At 44.1% G+C, this 18,524-nt stretch overlaps 1 gene segment (V, D, J or C); it reads right to left on the bottom strand.

Annotated features, from left to right (window-relative positions):
• Positions 1 to 723: 723 nt before the first annotated feature.
• LOC102999082 (T cell receptor beta variable 10-3-like) lies at positions 724 to 18,336 on the bottom strand. The segment is given in 3 exon segments: positions 724 to 768; positions 8,811 to 9,109; positions 18,288 to 18,336. Coding segments are annotated over 3 exon segments (393 nt in total).
• Positions 18,337 to 18,524: the final 188 nt, after the last annotated feature.

Here is an 18,524-nt window from a genome sequence, read left to right on the forward strand (position 1 = left end):
GTGAAACCAGCAGAGATTGAGGGGCAGTGAGCATGCCTTTAGGAGAATCTCAGTAAGCTGCTTTCCAAATAGTTCCAACCAATGCTTCAGAAAGATTTCTAGAATTATCTTAGAGAATCCAGGCAGAAGTTAGAGTAGAGGATACATTATCAGAGGGAACAATTGGATCGGGGGTAATTGATTGTTTTAGAAGTTCTTACTAAGGAATATTTTAATGCACTAAGGAACTATTTTAATGTACTAAGGCAAACAGCTGGAAATATCCTCAACATGCAGTGTTCCGCTGTGTTGGTTACAGTAACAAACTCCAGAGTAAGAATTTGTTTTGAGCTAAGATTTGAGACTGGTTGCCAGGATACCCATTTGTGTATATTTCTTTGAGGTTGGAAAAGGGCTGAATAAAATAGCTAAAATTATCATCACCACCACCAACATCATTATTATCAACACATTTCCATAAAAATGGGAAAAAGGTGTTTTCCAACCACATACTCTGTGTTGAGACTTTGTTGCCTAAAACTTCCTAACTAAAAGCAGAGAGAGAAGGAAATCAACTTGAATCATTCAGATGGTGAAAAAAACCTCAGCGAGCCTGCTGTTTGCTACACTCATAGAATCGCCATCTGTATTATTCAAGTTTATTGGACATGTTTTGTGACTGCATATTTTTATAGGAGAAAAACCATCACTAGCCCCCGAGGGCTGAGTCTGTGACAAGTACTTTCAGTTTGAGATTCTTGAGTTTTCACCACAGAACGCTTCTAATCCCTGAGTCATAATTATTTTCAAACAACAATTTCGGCTCTCGTGTTTTAAGCGATAATGTGTGTCCTCCATTTATATGCATCACAGCTTATCTCTGCAAACCCACTTCCTCCCCTTGCATAGTGAGGAGTAAGGGGAGGGCTGTCTGGAGCCGCCGTGAGCAACACAGAGAGGGAGAATCATGAAGTTTGTGCACAGGCAGGAAGGGTCTCTGCAAGGCTGTGGCCAAGCTGCTGCCACAGAAACACACAGCCGAGTCGCCCAGCTCTGCAGGCTGGATCTTGAGAGTGGAGTCTGCTCCTTGGGGCCTCTCTGCAGAAAATCGATTCTGCGGCAACTACAAAACATTTATTTCAGCCTCTTCCTCAAAGAGAATCAGTAGCTCCAGACCCCTTGTAAAGGATACTGTGGCCTGAAATAGGATCGCATCACCAAGCCATGGCCTGTCTTTTCTCTGTGATCTTGTGCCTGGGGGATTGGGCGACTCCACCTTCTGTGAGTTCTGTATCAGGAAAAGACAGAATTTGAAAATGGAAAGAGGAGATGATTGAAATAATCACTGGAAAGAGAAAACGCAGAGAGAGCTTGGTGTTCTCAGGACTTACAATTGTACGTTATGTAACAATTATGCCCCCCACCAGGAGACAGAGGGTTTCGCTCAGCAGAGGAGCCTGGTGCCCATGGCAGGGTCATGGCAGCAGTGGGAGGTTCACCAGCTCAGGGTCCTTGTGAGCATGAGCAGAGGGGGAGGGGCGTCCTTGTCCCCACTGGCAATTCCCATGGTGACATCACTGTCTCTGCAAATGCCCATCGTCTTAGAAACCAACTGTTATTAACTAAAACATATCTAGAAGTTTGTTGAACATGCTCATAGACTGCATGTGAATTCATCCAACTGTCCTCACACATCGTTCCAGGGCTGAGTGATTGGATCTCCCATCACCATCTTCTAACTCTCTGCTGGATGTTTCTACTTGGATGTGTCAAAGGCGACTCACGTTTGACATATCAGTTAATAACCTTTTTGTGTTATCTGTAATTATCCTTTTCTTTGGATGTGTCTCTTTTACCAGGTTCTCTATTTTCCCAATCAGATGAGCTTAGACAAGGTAAAAGCTGGCGTAATTGCCACCGCTTTATCCTAGAAGCACAGTGAACTAACTGACACAATTGAAGGTAGAGGGATAAACTGATGCCCTGAGTGTAGATTTGAGTTGGAAGCTTTTATTCTGTCTGAAGGTCAAAGACCAGTTCCCTCTTTGCTTTCACTCATCTGCATGATGCATTCAGAGAACTCTCTTATCCCTGAAAATATCAGGATGGATACAGTAACAGTAAATACAAAATTGAACTGACCTTCTGGAATCTTAAAAAACATAGCATAACATACAATTGAATTTCACTGGTTAGTATCTGACTATTTTTTTTTAACAGGGCAACATTTGTTCTGAAACATTTCTTTTCATTGTCTGAGTGGTGAGGTAGAAAGGGTTAGAGGACTGGAGAAGGCCCCAAGAGTTGGTATGAAACAAGAAAACAAGGAAATGTGTGTCAGAGAGGTGGAAACAGTAGAGTCGTGTTCTCAGAGATAATCTTCTGAATACCCACAACGTAGGGCTTACATGCCAACGCTATCAAGTTAAGACCCACAGATGTAGAACTATCAGAACCATCCGTTTCCCTCGTAAATTCTCTATTATTGAGATAGAAAAGCTGCTGGTCTGAGTCCAACTTATGTTGGTACCAGTTAATCATCCCATGATGGGAAGTTTCTTCACATTGAGGTGTCACTACTTGTCCCATCCTTGTGCCCAGGGGTTAAAAGTTCTGAGCGATGGCAGCGTTCAGGGTGGCAGGAGACAGGGCTGATCAGGTTACATACAAAATGCTTGCAGTTGAGGCTTCCCATTCCAGAGGAGAAATCCCCGCTGCGTTCCCGGGCCTCACCTGCTTCCTGGGCAGCACTGAACAAATCCAAAACAAAATCCAGGCAGGCATGGGGCATCTTACTGCTCAAGGGAGGAAAGGCAGGAGTTCTGGGAGATCTGATACTTATTAAGGATATTTGCAGTGTCTTAGCCAGTAATTTGAGACTAGCCTAGACAAGGTCTAGAATTATCTACTCTCCTCCCCTGCATTTCCCTTACATCATCCTATACAGCATCTAGGACACACAACTAGTGGGGGTTAAGTTTGGGGTACAGGTGTATATCTAGAGTTTCTCTGATGGTCTCCCAAGGCAGATGTTTTCAATCTCATGGGTCCCTGAGAATTCGGCCGGCTCCTGGCTCTTCTTTGTCTACACCCCCAGCAGGGTCAGAAGATTCTCCACTCGGTGATTTGCTCCGTTTTTACGGTTCAGGTTCACTGCTAAGCAGAACCCACCTGCATCCATAAGGGAAGAAGAGTCTCCATTTAATTCCTCACATTCCACTGGCCACTCACATCTGCAAACCAGATGCTGGATGCAAGGATGAAGTTGCACTTTTCCTGCCTCAACTTCTAAGGCAGAACTAAGCCCTGTTTCAATAACATCTACAAATTTAATGTGATCCCTATCAAATTACCCATGACATTTTTCATAGAACTAGAACAAATAATCCTAAAATTCGTATGGAAACACAAAAGACCCAGAATTGCCAAAGCAATCCTGAGAAAAAAGAACAAAGCAGGAGGCATAACCCTCCCAGACTTCAGACAATACCACAAAGCTATAGTAATAAAAACAGCATGGTATCAGCACCAAAACAGATAAATGGATCAATGGATCAGAATAGAGAGACCAGAAATAAACACGCACACCTACAGTCAATTAGTCTTCGACAAAGGAGGGAAGAATATCCAACGGAGAAAAGACAGTCTCTTCAGCAAGTGGTGTTGGGAAATCTGGACAGCTACATGTAAACCAATGAAGTTAGAACATACCCTCACTCTATACACAAAAATAAACTCAAGGGCTTCCCTGGTGGCACAGTGGTTAAGAATCTGCCTGCCAATGCAGGGGACATGGGTTTGAGCCCTGGTCTGGGAAGATCCCACATGCTGCGGAGCAACTAAGCCCATGCACCACAACTACTGAGCTTGCGCTCTAGAGCCTGCGAGCCAAAACTACTGAACCTACGTGCCACAACTACTGAAGTCCAGGCACCTAGAGCCTGTGCTCTGCAACAAGAGAAGCCACCACAATGAGAGGCCTGTGCACCTCAACAAAGAGTAGCCCCTGCTCGCCGCAACTAGGGAAAGCCCGTGCGCAGCAACAAAGACCCAACACAGCCAAAAATAAATAAATAACATAAATAAATTTAAAAAAAAATCAACCCCCCCCAAAATAAATAAATAAACTCAAAATGGCTTAAAGACTTAAATGTAAGACATGACACCATAAAACTCCTAGAAGAGAACATAGGCAAAACATTCTCTGACATAAATTGTACCAAAGTTTTCTTACGTCAGTCTCCCAAGGCAATAGAAATAAAAGCAAAAATAAACAAATGGGACCTAATCAAACTTATAAGCTTTTGGCATTTTCTCACCTCCTGAGATGGCCCACACTCTGTCTGTGGAGTGTGTTTCTCCCTAAATAAATCCACTTCTTACCTAAAAACAAACAAACAAACAAACAAAAAACCAACTTATAAGCTTTTGCACAGCAAAGGAAACCATAAACAAAATGAAAAGACAACCTACAGACTGGGAGAAAATATTTGCAAATGATGCGATTGACAAGTGCTTAATTTCCAAAATATACAAACAGCTCATACAACTCAATAACAAAAAACCAAACAAACAAATCAAAAAATGGACAGAAGTCCTAAATAGCCATTTCTCCAAAGAAGACATAGAGATGGCCAATAGGCATATGAAAAGATGCTCAACATCACTAATTATTACAGAAATGCAAATCAAAACTACAATGAGGTACTACCTCACACTGGTCAGAACGGCCATCATTAAATAGTCTACAAATAACAAATGCTGAAGAGGGTGTGGAGAAAAGAGAACCCTCCTACACTGTTGGTGAGAATGTAAATTGGTGCAGCCATTATGGAAAACAGTATGGAGGTTCCTCAATAAACTAAAAATAGAGTTGCCATATGATCCAGCAATCCCACTTCTGGGCATATATCCAGACAAATCTATAATTCAAAAATATACATGGGCCCCTATGTTCATAGCAGCACTATTTACAATAGCCAAGACATGGAAGCAACCTAAATGTCCATCAACAGAGGAATGGATAAAGAAGATGTGGTACATATACACAATGGAATACTACTCAGCCATTAAAAAAGAATGAAATAATGCCATTTGCAGCAACATGGATGGACCTAGAGGTTATCATACTAAGTGAATAAGTCAGAAAGAGAAAGACAAATACCATATGATATCAATTATATGTGGAATCTAAAATATGACACAAATGAACTTACTGACAAAACAGAAACAGACTCACAGACATAGAAAACAGACTTGTGGTTGCCAAGGGGGAGGGTGGGTAGAGGAGGGATAGATTGGGAGTCTGGGATTAGCAGACTCAAACTATTTTATATAGAAAGAATAAACAACACGGTCCTACTGTATAGCACAGGAAACTATATTCAATATCTTGTAATAAACCATAATGGAAAACAACATGAAAAAGAACATACATATATAACTGAATCATTTTGCTGTACACCAGAAACTAATACAACATTGTAAATCAACTATGCTTCAATAAATAAATACATACATAAATAATTTAATTAATTAGTTAATTAATTAAATACAAAAAAACCCCGATCTGCTTCTCCATCCAAAACCAATGCCTCCCGATGGCCAGTGGTTCGGGGTCACTGAGGCCCTTCATCCAATGGCCCAAGGAGCCTGGTGCAACTTGTACACTATTTGCACTAGAACTGGGGCTGACACCAGGCAGTGTTTGTGAAGGTATGTCCTCCCGGCTCCTTCTGTTCCTCCTGTTTTCTCATTATGCTAATACATACTGTTCAACTACAACTTGGGATAAATACTACTTTTCCTCCATTTCCACTCAGTCAACTTCCCAAAGTTTGTGAGTGTTTGGCTATCCTTTAGAACACTCAGCCTCTCTTGACACAGAGAAAATGGTCCTGTGCAGCTGTTATATAAAGACAGTGAAAGGAACCTAAGTAATTTGAGTATTTTGGTAATTTATCCAGAAGTGCTGTTGTCAGAGTATATCCCACAAAATGTTCTCTGATATAGCTGTAATTTTCTTTTATTTATTTTATTTTTGGCTGTGTTGGGTCTTCGTTGCTGCGCACAGGCTTTTCTCTGGTTGCGGCGAGCGGGGGCTACTCTTCGTTGCGGTGTGCGGGCTTCTCATTGCGGTGGCTTCTCTTGTTGTGGAGCATGGGCTCTAGGCACGTAGGTTTCAGTAGTTAATGCACACGGGCTCAGTAGTTATGGCTCGCAGGGTCTAGAGTGCAGGCTCAGTAGTTGTAGCGCACGGGCTTAGTTGTTCCACGGCATGTGGGATCTTCCCAGACCAGGGCTCGAACCTGTGTCCTCTGCATTGGCAGGCAGATTCTTAACCACTGTGCCACCAGGGAAGCCCTGTAATTTTCTTTTGTAGTGTAAGAGAGTTTCCAGTAATCGGTACCTTTACTCAAATTTCAGACTATCACTCTTTTGAAAATTTTCCACTCTGGTAAGTTTGAGGTCGTAACTTACTGTTTCAGTTTGCAATAGTTTGACTCTAAGTAAGGTTGCGAATGTATTCACATGTTTAGTGAGAATTCATGTTACCTAGAATTACCTAGATTAAGTACTGCCATTTTTATTGGGTTGTCTTTTCCTTATTAAGTAATAAGAATTATTTATTCATTTTCGATACTAACTCTAATAGACAAGGTCAGCTATGCTACAGAAAATAAAACAAACCCTAAAACCCCAGGGGTTTAACTCTAGAACATTCTCTTCCCCATGACCATGAAGTCCAGTGTGGCATGAACAGCTTCTTTCTGTGGTTGTCCAGCAAATTATGATCCGGGGAGCCAGGCTACTTCCACAGTTTAATTAGCCAGCCTCTAATGGGGACCTTCCAAGTTCCCCAAAGCACGGCAAAAGAGAGTTGAAGCGTGCCCATGCAGAAAGAAGCTAATACAGCAGGTCTGAGACTGCTGTGTCTAGAAAGCCTGCTTGCAAGTCTGGCCTTTGGCTGGCATCTGGGAACCTGGCTGGTGAACAGCTATCTATATTGATAGAAAGTTTTCTTGAGAAGAGTATTTCACTGTGCCTGGACCATTGGTGTGAACTACATAGTTTACGCTGAACACTGGATTTCCTTCTGGGAGACTAGATTTTCCATTCGTGATAGGCAGTGGGTGCCTATGGGATCAGCTCCCAGTAAAACCTTGGGCACTGAGTCCTCGGTGGGCTCCCTTGGCAGAAATATCATTACCCACGTTGCTGCATTTTTCTTGCTGGGGGAAGTGTGAGCTCTGTGTGAGCCCTCCCAGGAGGAAGAGAGCGTAAGGAAGCCTGTGTACGGATGGATTCTTCCAGACTCCATGTCTTTTTCCCTTACGATCTGCCACTGAATATCTCCTTGGTCACTAATAAATCTTAGCCATGACTACAACTCTATGCCATATCCCGTGAGTCCTTTTAGCAAATCTCCAAATGGGAGGATACTTGCAGACCCCATCACAGTGCCACAGAACGTTATAAGGGGCACGGCTTGAAATTGGCTTACATAATTTTCACGCACATCCCATTGCTCAGAACCTAGTCTTAGGTTCCCAACCCTCCAACTATAGTGATGTTGGAATCACATCGGAGCCACAGGAACTTGGTGAGCACGAACGGTCTCTGTCACACTGATTCTTTATCATCTGTCTGCAGTCTTCATGTCTTTTCCCAGTCTGTGGCTTACCTTTTCATTTTTTCCAGTGTGTTCTGATGTACAAGAGTTTAATTGAATGCAACTCACATTATAAATATTTTCTTTGTAGTTTGTGTTCTTTTGTGTCTCCATTTAAAAAGAAAAAAAAAACCCTTCCTCAGATGAATGCCCCAGAATATTTTTTCTTAATTTCTCCTAGTAAAATTTAATTTTGCTCTTCACAATTAAGATTAAGTATACCTGAAATAGATTTCCATGTAAAGAATGAAGTAGAGAGTTAGAAAGAAGAGGGAGGGATATATGTTTAGTGAGAGAGAAACAGCCTATAGAAATAGCCTTAGGATGGCAAAGAACATGGCACAGAAGAGGAAAAAACTAAATGTGGATGCATGTGGCTGGAGCAGGGAAAGTCAGGGGAAACTTGTGCAAGACGATGGTGAGGGTCAGACAGAAGGCAAACATTATAGGACCTTGTAGGGCTATTGCCCAGTAGAAGAAAGGCAGCCAGGAGCTGAGACCATGTGAGTGAAAATTTCTTTTTTTCTTTAATATGTATTTATTTACTTCTGGCTGAGTCGTGTCTTGGTTGCAGCATGTGGGATCTTTCGTTACGGCACATGGGCTCTCTAGCTGTGGCGCACAGGCTTAGTTGCTCCGCGGCATGTGGGATCTTAGTTCCCTGACCAGAGATTGAACCCGTGTCCCTTGCATTAGAAGGCAGATTCTTAACCTCTGGACCACCAGGGAAGTCCCAGTGAGTGAAGGTTTCTGACTTGTAAGGTGAAGGATAGTAGAGGATGGGGTACGCAGTAGATGAAGACGTCACAAAGCTCACAGGGGAGAGAAGGATGTGGGCCTTCGAGATTATCAAGGTGATCTTCACGTGTCTCAACTAAAGATGCGTTTTCCTTTCTGCAAGCAGAGGGGACCTCAGAAGAGAGAACCAGCTAGCTATAGTGTTGAGTTGACCTGCAGTCAGGCTAAGACTGGCATGGGGCAGACTTCAGCACTGAGAGTCACACTGCCCACTGCTGTCCAGCCCCCATGCTGGCAAGAACTCTGTGCCTTTGATGGAGACAGGGGCTTCTGAGGGTTTGGGCCAGACCTCACGTGTGCAGGCGACCCTCAGTCTTTCTAACTACGCTTTATGTGCAGAGAGGAAGCAGCTGTGCAGTGCTGTGGAGTCACTGCTGGCACAGAAGTACACAGATGTCCGGGAGGGGATAACAGACGCCAGGGTCAGGGGGAAATCCTCTGTATTTGATCTCGAGACGTTGTACCCGTCAGGGATTTCTCCTTTCTCAATGTTGCCAACACCATAGGAGTAATGGATCAGCCTCAGACCATGTCCCAGGTCTTGTCGGTACCAGTACATATAGTCATGGTTATCAGTCTGGTGACATTCCAAAGTCACTGTCTCTCCTGTCACCGTGATCTTGTATCTTGGTTCCTGGGTGATCCCGGCCTCCACAGGTCCTGTAATAGACAGAGCTGATGTCATCCCAAGAGGAAGGCTAGTATTGAGGTCTTGAGAATTCCAGGGACGGGAGCCCACCTGTACTCACCTGCCCACAGGAGATAAAGAGCCACACAGAAGAAGAGCCTGGTGACCCTTTCCGGTCCTGGACAGAAGCTCATGTCATCCAGTTTTGTTTCAGGGAAACAGAACTTGGGCTCTTGGGAAATCCTTGGCCGTCCAGTGGTTAGGACTCAGCACTTTCACTGCCGTGGTGTGCCTGGGCTCGATCCCTGGTCCGGGAACTAAGCTCCCACAAGCCTCGAGGCCCGGCCAAAACAAAGACTTGGGCTCTCAGTAACTCAGTGATGTCACTGTCCTTGACACATGCTTGAGCTGCAGAGCTCAGCTGCCACAGCCCTTCCCACAGGAACAAGTCAATAATACATATAAAGTTGAACAGCTCAGAACAGGAAGAATTAGTAAGTCTGCTTTAAAAAGAAATCTTATGTCTCTACGCTTTTTCCCTGCCTTTTAGTAAGGAAATTTTTTCTTCTCTGCATAATAAAATTCCTTATTTGGACGCTGTTAAAATTTTTCATATTTCTGTAGACTAAGAAATATTCTCATGGCAGTCCTGGTACTTTTGTGACTTCTCTGCTCAAAATTTTACTAGTTTTTTTTCCCTTTGCCTAAACTCTGGATAATTGACTATCAGCCAACAGTGATCTTTTCATTTAAAAAGAACTACCTGATATCCAGAATGTTTTCAGTCTCAAGGTCAAAGTCATTGGAATTTGAAGAATTGTTTACATTGGGAGCCCCACTATCCGTGCTCAGGTCTCTATATCCTTGGGGGTAAGAGTCCTCCCTTTTTTTCCGAGGAGGCCATGGAGGACTAGACCACTTACCCCCGTGACCGTGCTTTCTGTGAAAAAGAAAGGAGGTGCATTAGCAATGAGGATGAGAGACCCATCCAGAGGTATACATGTGTGATGCCTCCAGGGTCACAGGGAAATGTTCTGTCTCCATTTGGAAGGTCTCATACACACCAAATGAGAGAATATTGATTGAATCATATTTTATTATATTGAATCATAAATTGCTGTAGTGCAAGACTTACAGCTAGACAATATCAGGGCATACTGTCATTTCAAACATAGGTCATGTAAGTGTGTGTGTCTCCCCTATTTCTGTGATTATATATCTCATGTTATCTGGATGGGTAATTCGTATAATCACACAATAGTGAGAAAGGATATGGAATCCAAAATCAGAGACAAGAAGGAGGCTGGTGTAGCACTGCATGGAAATGCTTGTGACTGGGGTCTGGCAAACTTGGGGAAGGGCTTTCCCATCTATGCCCAGGACCCACATTGTCCCAGGGACCAAGAGCCTCACAGCAAAGCAGCCTACTGACTATGGCTGGGTGTGTGCAAAAAAAGGGAGTTTTTCAGCGAGGACTCACATTCTTTGGGGTAGGGTGCATGGAGTCCTAGGAAGCTGAGGATTGTTCTCATGCTAAGGTATGATCTACCTATAATATTAATATTCTCAACAATACTCTAATTTTTTTTAGGGAAATAAGTATTTACCAGGAATATTTCCTTTTTATTTTTAGATTAATTAATTATCAAGTCACAAATTTGGTGTTGCTGAAAACATACACCTCATCTAGAAGCTTTGTCCGTTTTTTGGTTTTTAGTTTTTTTTGTTTGTTTTCTTTGTTTTTGCACTGGTGTTTCTAGGCACCTGGAACAGTACAGAACAAACAGTACCTACATACGGTAAGTAGTGAAGAATAGCCTGGCCATGAAGTCAGTGAAGAATAAAATAACTTCAGGCCTTCTCAATTGCACAGAAACTTTCCAAGACTTTACAATTTTTTTTCTATTCTCTTTTTCAAAGAACACCCTAACATTTGATAAGGTTTAGGCTGCACCAAAAGCTGGATCTACTCTGCATTCAATAAGTGTTTGTTGAATGACTGAAGAAAAAAAATGATTATCTGAGTCCAGGCTGACTCTACGTTCGTAAACATAACTCTAGTCTATTCAGTTGCAAATATCAATAGGTTCAGAGCTTTAAGGGAGCAGAGACCATGTAAGTCTGTTGGGAATTCAAAATAAACCAAAATGAATTGAGAAAGATTCATTCATATATGTTATGTAAGACTTTTTGAATGACTGAATGGCAGTATGAAGAAAAGAAAAATGGTGGTCTCTTCCAAAGAGAAGGGTCTTCTTTTTTATTTATTTATTTATTTATTTATTTTATTTTTGGCTGCGTTGGGTCTTCGTTGCTGTGCACGGGCTTTCTCTAGTTGCGGTGAGCGGGGTTTACTCTTTGTTGTGGTGCATGGCTTCTCATTGCGGTGGCTTCTTTTGTTGCAGAGCACAGGCTCTAGGCACGTGGGCTTCAGTAGTTGTGGCACGCAGGCTCACTAGTTGTGGCTCGTGGGCTTAGTTGTTCTGCAGCACGTGGGATTTTCCCGGACCAGGGCTCAAACCCGTGTCCCCTGCATTGGCAGGCGGATTCTTAACCACTGGGCCACCAAGGAAGCCCGAGAAGGGTCTTCTGATGTGACAGCATTCCATCACTGTCAGAGAGCAGGGAGAATGAAGCAGGGAAGGAGAAAACCAGGATAAGGCACCATAGTGAAATTGTGCTGGGGCAACGGAGATGGATTCCTTTGGGACCTTCTGAGAAGCCCAGGAAATGCCTCTCTGAGCTATTTCTGAATGCTGACTCTGGAGCTTTTGTCCCCTGGCTCCTGGCCCACAAGGAGCTTTAGCACCCCTTCAGCTCTGGCTGCCCTGTATACAGGCCAAGGGGGCTCCTATGACATCACAGAAGACCCTGGGGCAGAAAGCAGAGGGAACCCCAGCATGCATGTGAAGGGGAGCTGTCAGCATGGGGCAAATGGACGTAGGCTTGCACATAACCCTTAACCGCAGTCAAGGATGAAATCAGAGGTGGGCTAAGGATGTGATGGAAAGCCCTAGAGGCTCCTTGATGGCCGCTCTTCAAGTGAAAGTGTCCCTTCTTCTAGCAGATCTTTCGTGTGACCACTAATGGCTTGGAAGCCGGAATTTTCTGGAAGCACCACACCTTCTTGCATATCAGACTTAATATCAAACAGGAAGGGCTGTCCTGAGTCCCATTTTCATTTTCCCTTAAGAGGCAACTCTTTGTAGTTAGTTTCACATAATAAATTATCAGACAACTGTATTTGCATTTCAGATGACTTTGCGTCTGGAACACAGGTGACTCAGGCAAAAGTCATCCTTGCCTGCTTTTGATCCCAGAATTGCACACAGTCAGTAATTGTGCTAGACCACAGTTGTGTCAGAGAGTTAACAGGGAACTAAGATTTCTTAAGCCTGTACTTTGTATTACGCAATTTGTTTCATTTTCTTGCATAAAATCTCGCAAAACAGGTATCATTGGTCTCAGTTTACAAATGGGAAAACTCAGCCAGATCTTTTCCAAGTCACCAGCTCAAGGCAGGTCGGAATAGTCCAAGGCAAAACAGACCAAGGTCTCTGAAGTCAGAACTCTTTTCTCCTTAGCCTCCCAGGTGAAAGATGTTGTGATGATAACTTGTGTCAGAGTCAGTGTTTCTGAAAGGGACTTTTGGGTCAATGTTCCGATTCTGAAGATGTCCACCTCTACCAAAACGCAGAAGGGGAGCTAAAGCGTGGGTGGGTTTGGGTCCCAGTTCTGAGATTTATTAGCTGTGCCTGCTTTAGCAAGTTATCTAAACTCTCCAGCAATCAGTTTTTTCACCTGTAACGTGGATACAGCGCTCTATCTCACGTGGTTCTTAAAGAAAACTAATCGAAATAACGTACTTAAGTATATGACACAGAGAAAATGAACGACAAATAAAGGAATTTTCTATAACTTCACCTAAAAAGAGTAGAATGAAAGCAGTCTGCGTTCACTAGTAAACTTGTGCCCACCGTCTGTGAATGGCTACACCGTGCATTTAATAGCTGTGACCCTCAGCTGTTTTCTGCAGTTACTGACCTGGGCAGAAGTAGCAATTTCACATTTTTTGATTGAAAGTGGTCAGACTGAAAGAAAGTTGCAGCCTTCGGGGACCCGCCCTCCTCCAAACCCACAATGGGATATCATGGTCCCACCCCATATGGAACTATGACAGGACAAACACATTCCCTGGCTTGAAGTCATAGGTCCTAGAAGCTGGCAGGCTGTAAGCTTATAGTAACAACACACCATGATGTGTGACCTTCCACTACAGCTCAGCCAGTCTTGAGATGGAAGAGACAGTGCTCTGCTACATCTTATTGACCAAGGCCCGGGAAACCCCATGGAATTTTAGGAGAATACTGATTTTGGAAGCATGAAGATGTAGGTTGGGTCCTGCCTCTGATACTTTAGATAGAAAATATTTGGAAAGTCCATGACCGCCAGCTTGCTGTCTATAATACGGTGTACTGAGAACTTTCCTATCTACAGAGTGGACATACCCGTGTCTATCTTACATTAAAACACAGAGTGGGGCTTCCCTGGCGGCGCAGTGGTTGAGAATCTGCCTGCTAATGCAGGGGACACGGGTTCGAGCCCTGGTCTGGGAAGATCCCACGTGCCGCGGAGCAACTGGGCCCGTGAGCCACAACTACTGAGCCTTCGCGTCTGGAGCCTGTGCCCCGCAACGGGAGGGGCCGCGATAGTGAAAGGCCCGCGCACTGCGATGAAGAGCGGCCCCCGCACCGCTATGAAGAGTGGCCCCCGCTTGCCGCAACTAGAGAAAGCCCTCGCACGAAACGAAGACCCAACACAGCCAAAAATAAATAAATAAATAAAGTAGCTATAAAAAAAAAAAAACACAGAGTGAATACCTCCGCTCTGGCACAGAGGAGGAGCTCCTGTTCTTTGCTAGGACCGGTGAGAATATTCAGGGAACCTGGGGCCTGAACAGTCAGGAGTGCTCTGGCTTGAGCTCAGCAGGGCAGAGAGCGTGTTAGAAAAGAACTAGAAACATCCCTGGAACTTAGCTAAGGCCCCCCTCCCTCTCCGCATTGTATGTGAAGCTGGGACAGGAAGGGTGGTGTACAGAAAGGCAGGAACTCTGCAGGGCTATGCTAAGCTGCAGACACAGAGGTACGAGGCTGGGTCTCCCAGCTCCGAGGAGCTCACGTTCAGCTCAGAGGTGTGGTCACCGAATTGCTGAGCTGAGATGTGATCAGGGATGTTTCCTTTGTCTCTCTGTGACTTTCCATAATACTAAGGAGGGCGGGGGGCCCTGTCCCAGAGCCCGCTACTACCAGTGTACACTGCTGTGTCCAGAGATCGGAGAGCAGTTCAGAACGGTCTCCCGCCACTGCCTCTGATTAGGTACCTTGGGACTGGATGATTCCAGCATCCACTGAGCCCGTGGAGGAAGAAGAAGCTGGATACCTAGCTCAGGAAGGGGTCTGATACTAGCAACAGTCAAAGCTTTGGGGTCCAGGACTGTCCCACCCGAGCTCAGGACTCATCTGCCCCAGGAGACAGTGGGCCACACAGCCAAGAAGCCGAGTGCCCCAGGCGACTCAGGCAGTATGAAACTGGTCTACTCCCTACTCAGGGCTCTGGTTTCCAGGGTGAGAGAGCAGATGGTTGATCCTCCCTTTTCTCTGGAGGGCTTACCTGTGATGTCGCTGTTCTGATGTCCCTGTCCTTGTGGGCTCCCGCAGGCACCCTGCACCCCCAGACAGGCTCAGCCGATCCAGGCCTTCCCACCCTGTCTAGTCACCCATGCAGCAGGTGGGGCTGGCTGTGCTGAGCGAGGCTGCGCAGGGCTGGGCCAGGTGATCAACCCTCACTGCTTCTCTATTGCCCCAGGGCAGGAGCTCCTTTCTCTACACCTGTCTTGGATTACCCAGGCTGCCCCACGGAAGCCCCATCACACTCTTCACTAAATGTAGCCTCCCAGAGACGCCTTTACTCCCTGCCAGGCGACGTTCACGGTTCCCTGCTGGGACAAACACACCTGCATGTTTGTTAATGCGAGAAGACTGTGATGAGCTCTTCAAATGCCAACACTGACTCTGATTCATCAAATAATCTCCCTGACGCAGGGACCAAGCCAGGACTCTCTCGCCCTTAACCCCGCCCCCTCCTCCTCTCCCTCCCCCTCTCCCTCCCCGTCCCGGACGCTGCTGACAGAGGCTCGCTCAGTGGATCCACAGTGCCCTCAAGTGGCCAGTTGTGCAGTAGCGCAATTGCCAGAGCCCAGGCAGGCCGAGTACTACCTAAATTAGGATCGAAATCCGGATCCACCAGGACATGCAGGGCACAGGTCTTGCTGATTTGCTCTTTATCTGTCTCGGGCTCACCCTTAGCACGTGGTAGTGAGGGAGGCATGAAGTAAAGATTTTTCCAAGAGGGAATAAAAATTCTAAACCTTATCAATTAGGGTTCTAGGAAAGAGGATACGGGCCAGTTGCCAGTTGCCCTGGGAAGGGGTGGGACCTCGGGCAAAGCTTTCTCTTTAACCAAAGATAATTCCTGGAGAGACTGACAGTGGAGTTCTATCAGCCAAAACATCTTCCAAGCAGCCAGGGAAAGAAGCCCATCAAGTCCTTGAAGAGGAAACTGCCTCCTTACATATCTTCTCTTATCTGAATATCCTGTTCAAATTTTTATTTATTTATTTATTTTATTTATTTATTTTTGGCTGCATTGGGTCATTGTATTGGGTCTTAGTCTCTTTTGACAAACACAATTTTTAAAATTTTGATAAAGAATAATTTAATTCTTTTAAAAATTAGAACATTTTTCATCCTCTTTTAGAAATCTTTGCCTACTACAAGGTCATGAAGAGAATTTGCTGTGTTTTCTCTCAGACTCTTTATACTTCAGAAGCTTTATAGATCATTGGAAATGTTGCTGCAACTCATATTAATTTTTGTTTTTGGCAAGGCTCAGCAAGCCTTTTCTGTAAAGAGTCAGATAGTAAATATGTTTGGTTTTGTGCACGCCATGCAGTTTCTGCCAGAACTACTCAACTCTGCCATTGCAGTGCAAAAGCAGCCAGAGGCAATACGTAGATGATTGAGCTTAGTTTTATTCCAACAAAACTTTACTTACGGATACTGAAATCTGAATTTTGTATAATTATCACCTGGCACAAAATGTTATTCTTTTTATTTTTTAACCATTTAAAAATGTAAAAACCATTGTTAGCTTCTCGGCCATATAAAAACAGGCAGAGGCCATATTTGGCCTCTGGGCCTTAGTTTGCCAACTCCTGGTTCATGGACTGAGATAAAAATTGAGATGCATTATTTTTCCACATGGATATATATTTTTTTCCAGCACCATTTGTTGAAAAGATTATTTTTCCCCTCTTTATGCTACTTTTAGTGTTTGACCTAGGGATTACAATGTGCATCTTTAACTTATCATGGTCTATCAGTAAAAATGTTCTATTAACCATAGGTTTTCCATAAATGCTTTTTATTAGGAAGTTTCCAGTTATTCCTAATTTGCTAATTGTTTTTTATCAGGAATGGATGTTGGACTTTATCAAAAATTTTTTGAGCATCTATAGAGATGATCATATGGTTTTCCCTTTATAGTATTTGATATGATAAATTGTAAAGCTATAGTAAATAAGGCAGTGTGCTATTTCTGTAAGAACTGACAAAACAGACTAACACATACACAATGACTGATACATGACAAAAGTGAGATCACAAAGCGGTGAGGAAAGTATTACTCTTCAACAAATAATATTGGGTCAATTGGATAACTATATGGAAAACCATAACCTGACCTCTTCCTCATTTCATATACAAAGAACTCCAGTTGAATTACAGATCTTAATGTAAAAGTTTAAAATATAAAGAATTTAGAAGGAAATATAAGAAAACATGATCATTTTGAAATAGGCAAAGATTTCCTAAACTAGACACCAAAATACAAAATACAAACCAAAGAGGGGGAAAATGGACTGATTTTGGATTAAGAAGTTCTCCTCATCAAAGGACACAACTAAGAGAGTGAAAAAGTAACCCAAAGGGTGTGTGTGTGCATGTGTGTGTGTTCATGTGTGTGTGTGCCAGTTGAAAGGCTCATATACCTTGACCGGAGTGTAAATTGGAAACCTCAAAGAATCCTGAATGGATGATATAACTCTTATTCCAGTCTTCTTTGAATTACTCCCCTTTAACACCTTCTCAAGTGGGGTTACCTTTTATGAAAGCCAAACTGAGTTTCCATTTAAAAAACAGAGAAGAAAATTAGACACAAAATGACAGCAGGATTGTCAAGGAATAAAAAAGCAATACATGGACATACATTAGCGTGCATTATTGTGGATGACAGTTCCCTGTGGATAATTTATTTCAGTGGCAGCTGTTGCTAAGGATTCTAATTTATTTATTTTTAAGGTTGGTAGCTACAGATGACCTTAACAGTGTTCTGCATTGGCTGGCCCACATCTGGGCATTGTGTGGTCTGAGTTGGTGACATTCAGTATGAGGAGTTTATTATAAATGTGCTGAAACTAAATAGTCTTACAAGAGGATACTTCACTCTACCTGAGACTATGGTCTGATATTCCATCCCAATTATAGAATCTTGAACTGTATAAAGGAATCTCAGAAACCCAGATGCTCTAGTCTTTCAAAGGTTATTTTCCGACTTCCTACTATCAGAACAGCTGAAGCCCCAAATCCACTTATTCCCCCTGCTGAGGGAAGAGTCGGGTAAGTCCTTTATATGGGGATTTCTGGGAACTTTACAAACGTGGGTGTTTGTAAACAGGAAGGAGGTGACCGTGCCACGCCATGGCTAAGCTGCTGGCACAGAGACACACGGCCGAGTCCCCAGGCTCTGCCCCCTGGATCTTCAGATGGGAGTACGAGCCCTCAGGCCTCTCAGCGGTGAACCAATCACTAGGCATCCCCGATGCATCGGTGCATCTTTTCTCTGAAAATAAGTCAGAAACTCCGGGCCCTGCCCCAGCATCTGTCAGTACCAGTAAAAGACTTGGTGACCAGAAATTGGGTCACACCTGAGAACTACAGCCTGGCCCCTCCCTGTGACCCTGTGCCTGGGGGATTGGGACAGTCCAGCTCCTGTGTGACCTGTGGGGACAGTAAGGAAGAAGATAAATGTAATCATCACACACACACACACACACACACACACACAGAACTGCTTGGTTTGCTGAGGACTCACCTGTCCCCAGGAGACAGAAGGTCGCCCAGCAGAGGAGCCTGGAGCCCATGGCAGGGTCAGGGCGGCAGTGGGAGGTTCACCAGCTCAGGGTCCTTGTGAGCATGAGCAGAGGGGGAGGGGCGTCCATGTCCCCACAGGGCAGTTCCCATGGTGACATCACTGAGCCTCAGGATTAATTAAGTAAGTATATCTAAGATGCCTGCAATGCGGAGATGCATCATTCTATTATGTACCATT

Source organism: Balaenoptera acutorostrata, chromosome 7 (assembly GCF_949987535.1).
Source record: "Balaenoptera acutorostrata chromosome 7, mBalAcu1.1, whole genome shotgun sequence".
Classification (NCBI taxonomy): domain Eukaryota; kingdom Metazoa; phylum Chordata; class Mammalia; order Artiodactyla; family Balaenopteridae; genus Balaenoptera; species Balaenoptera acutorostrata.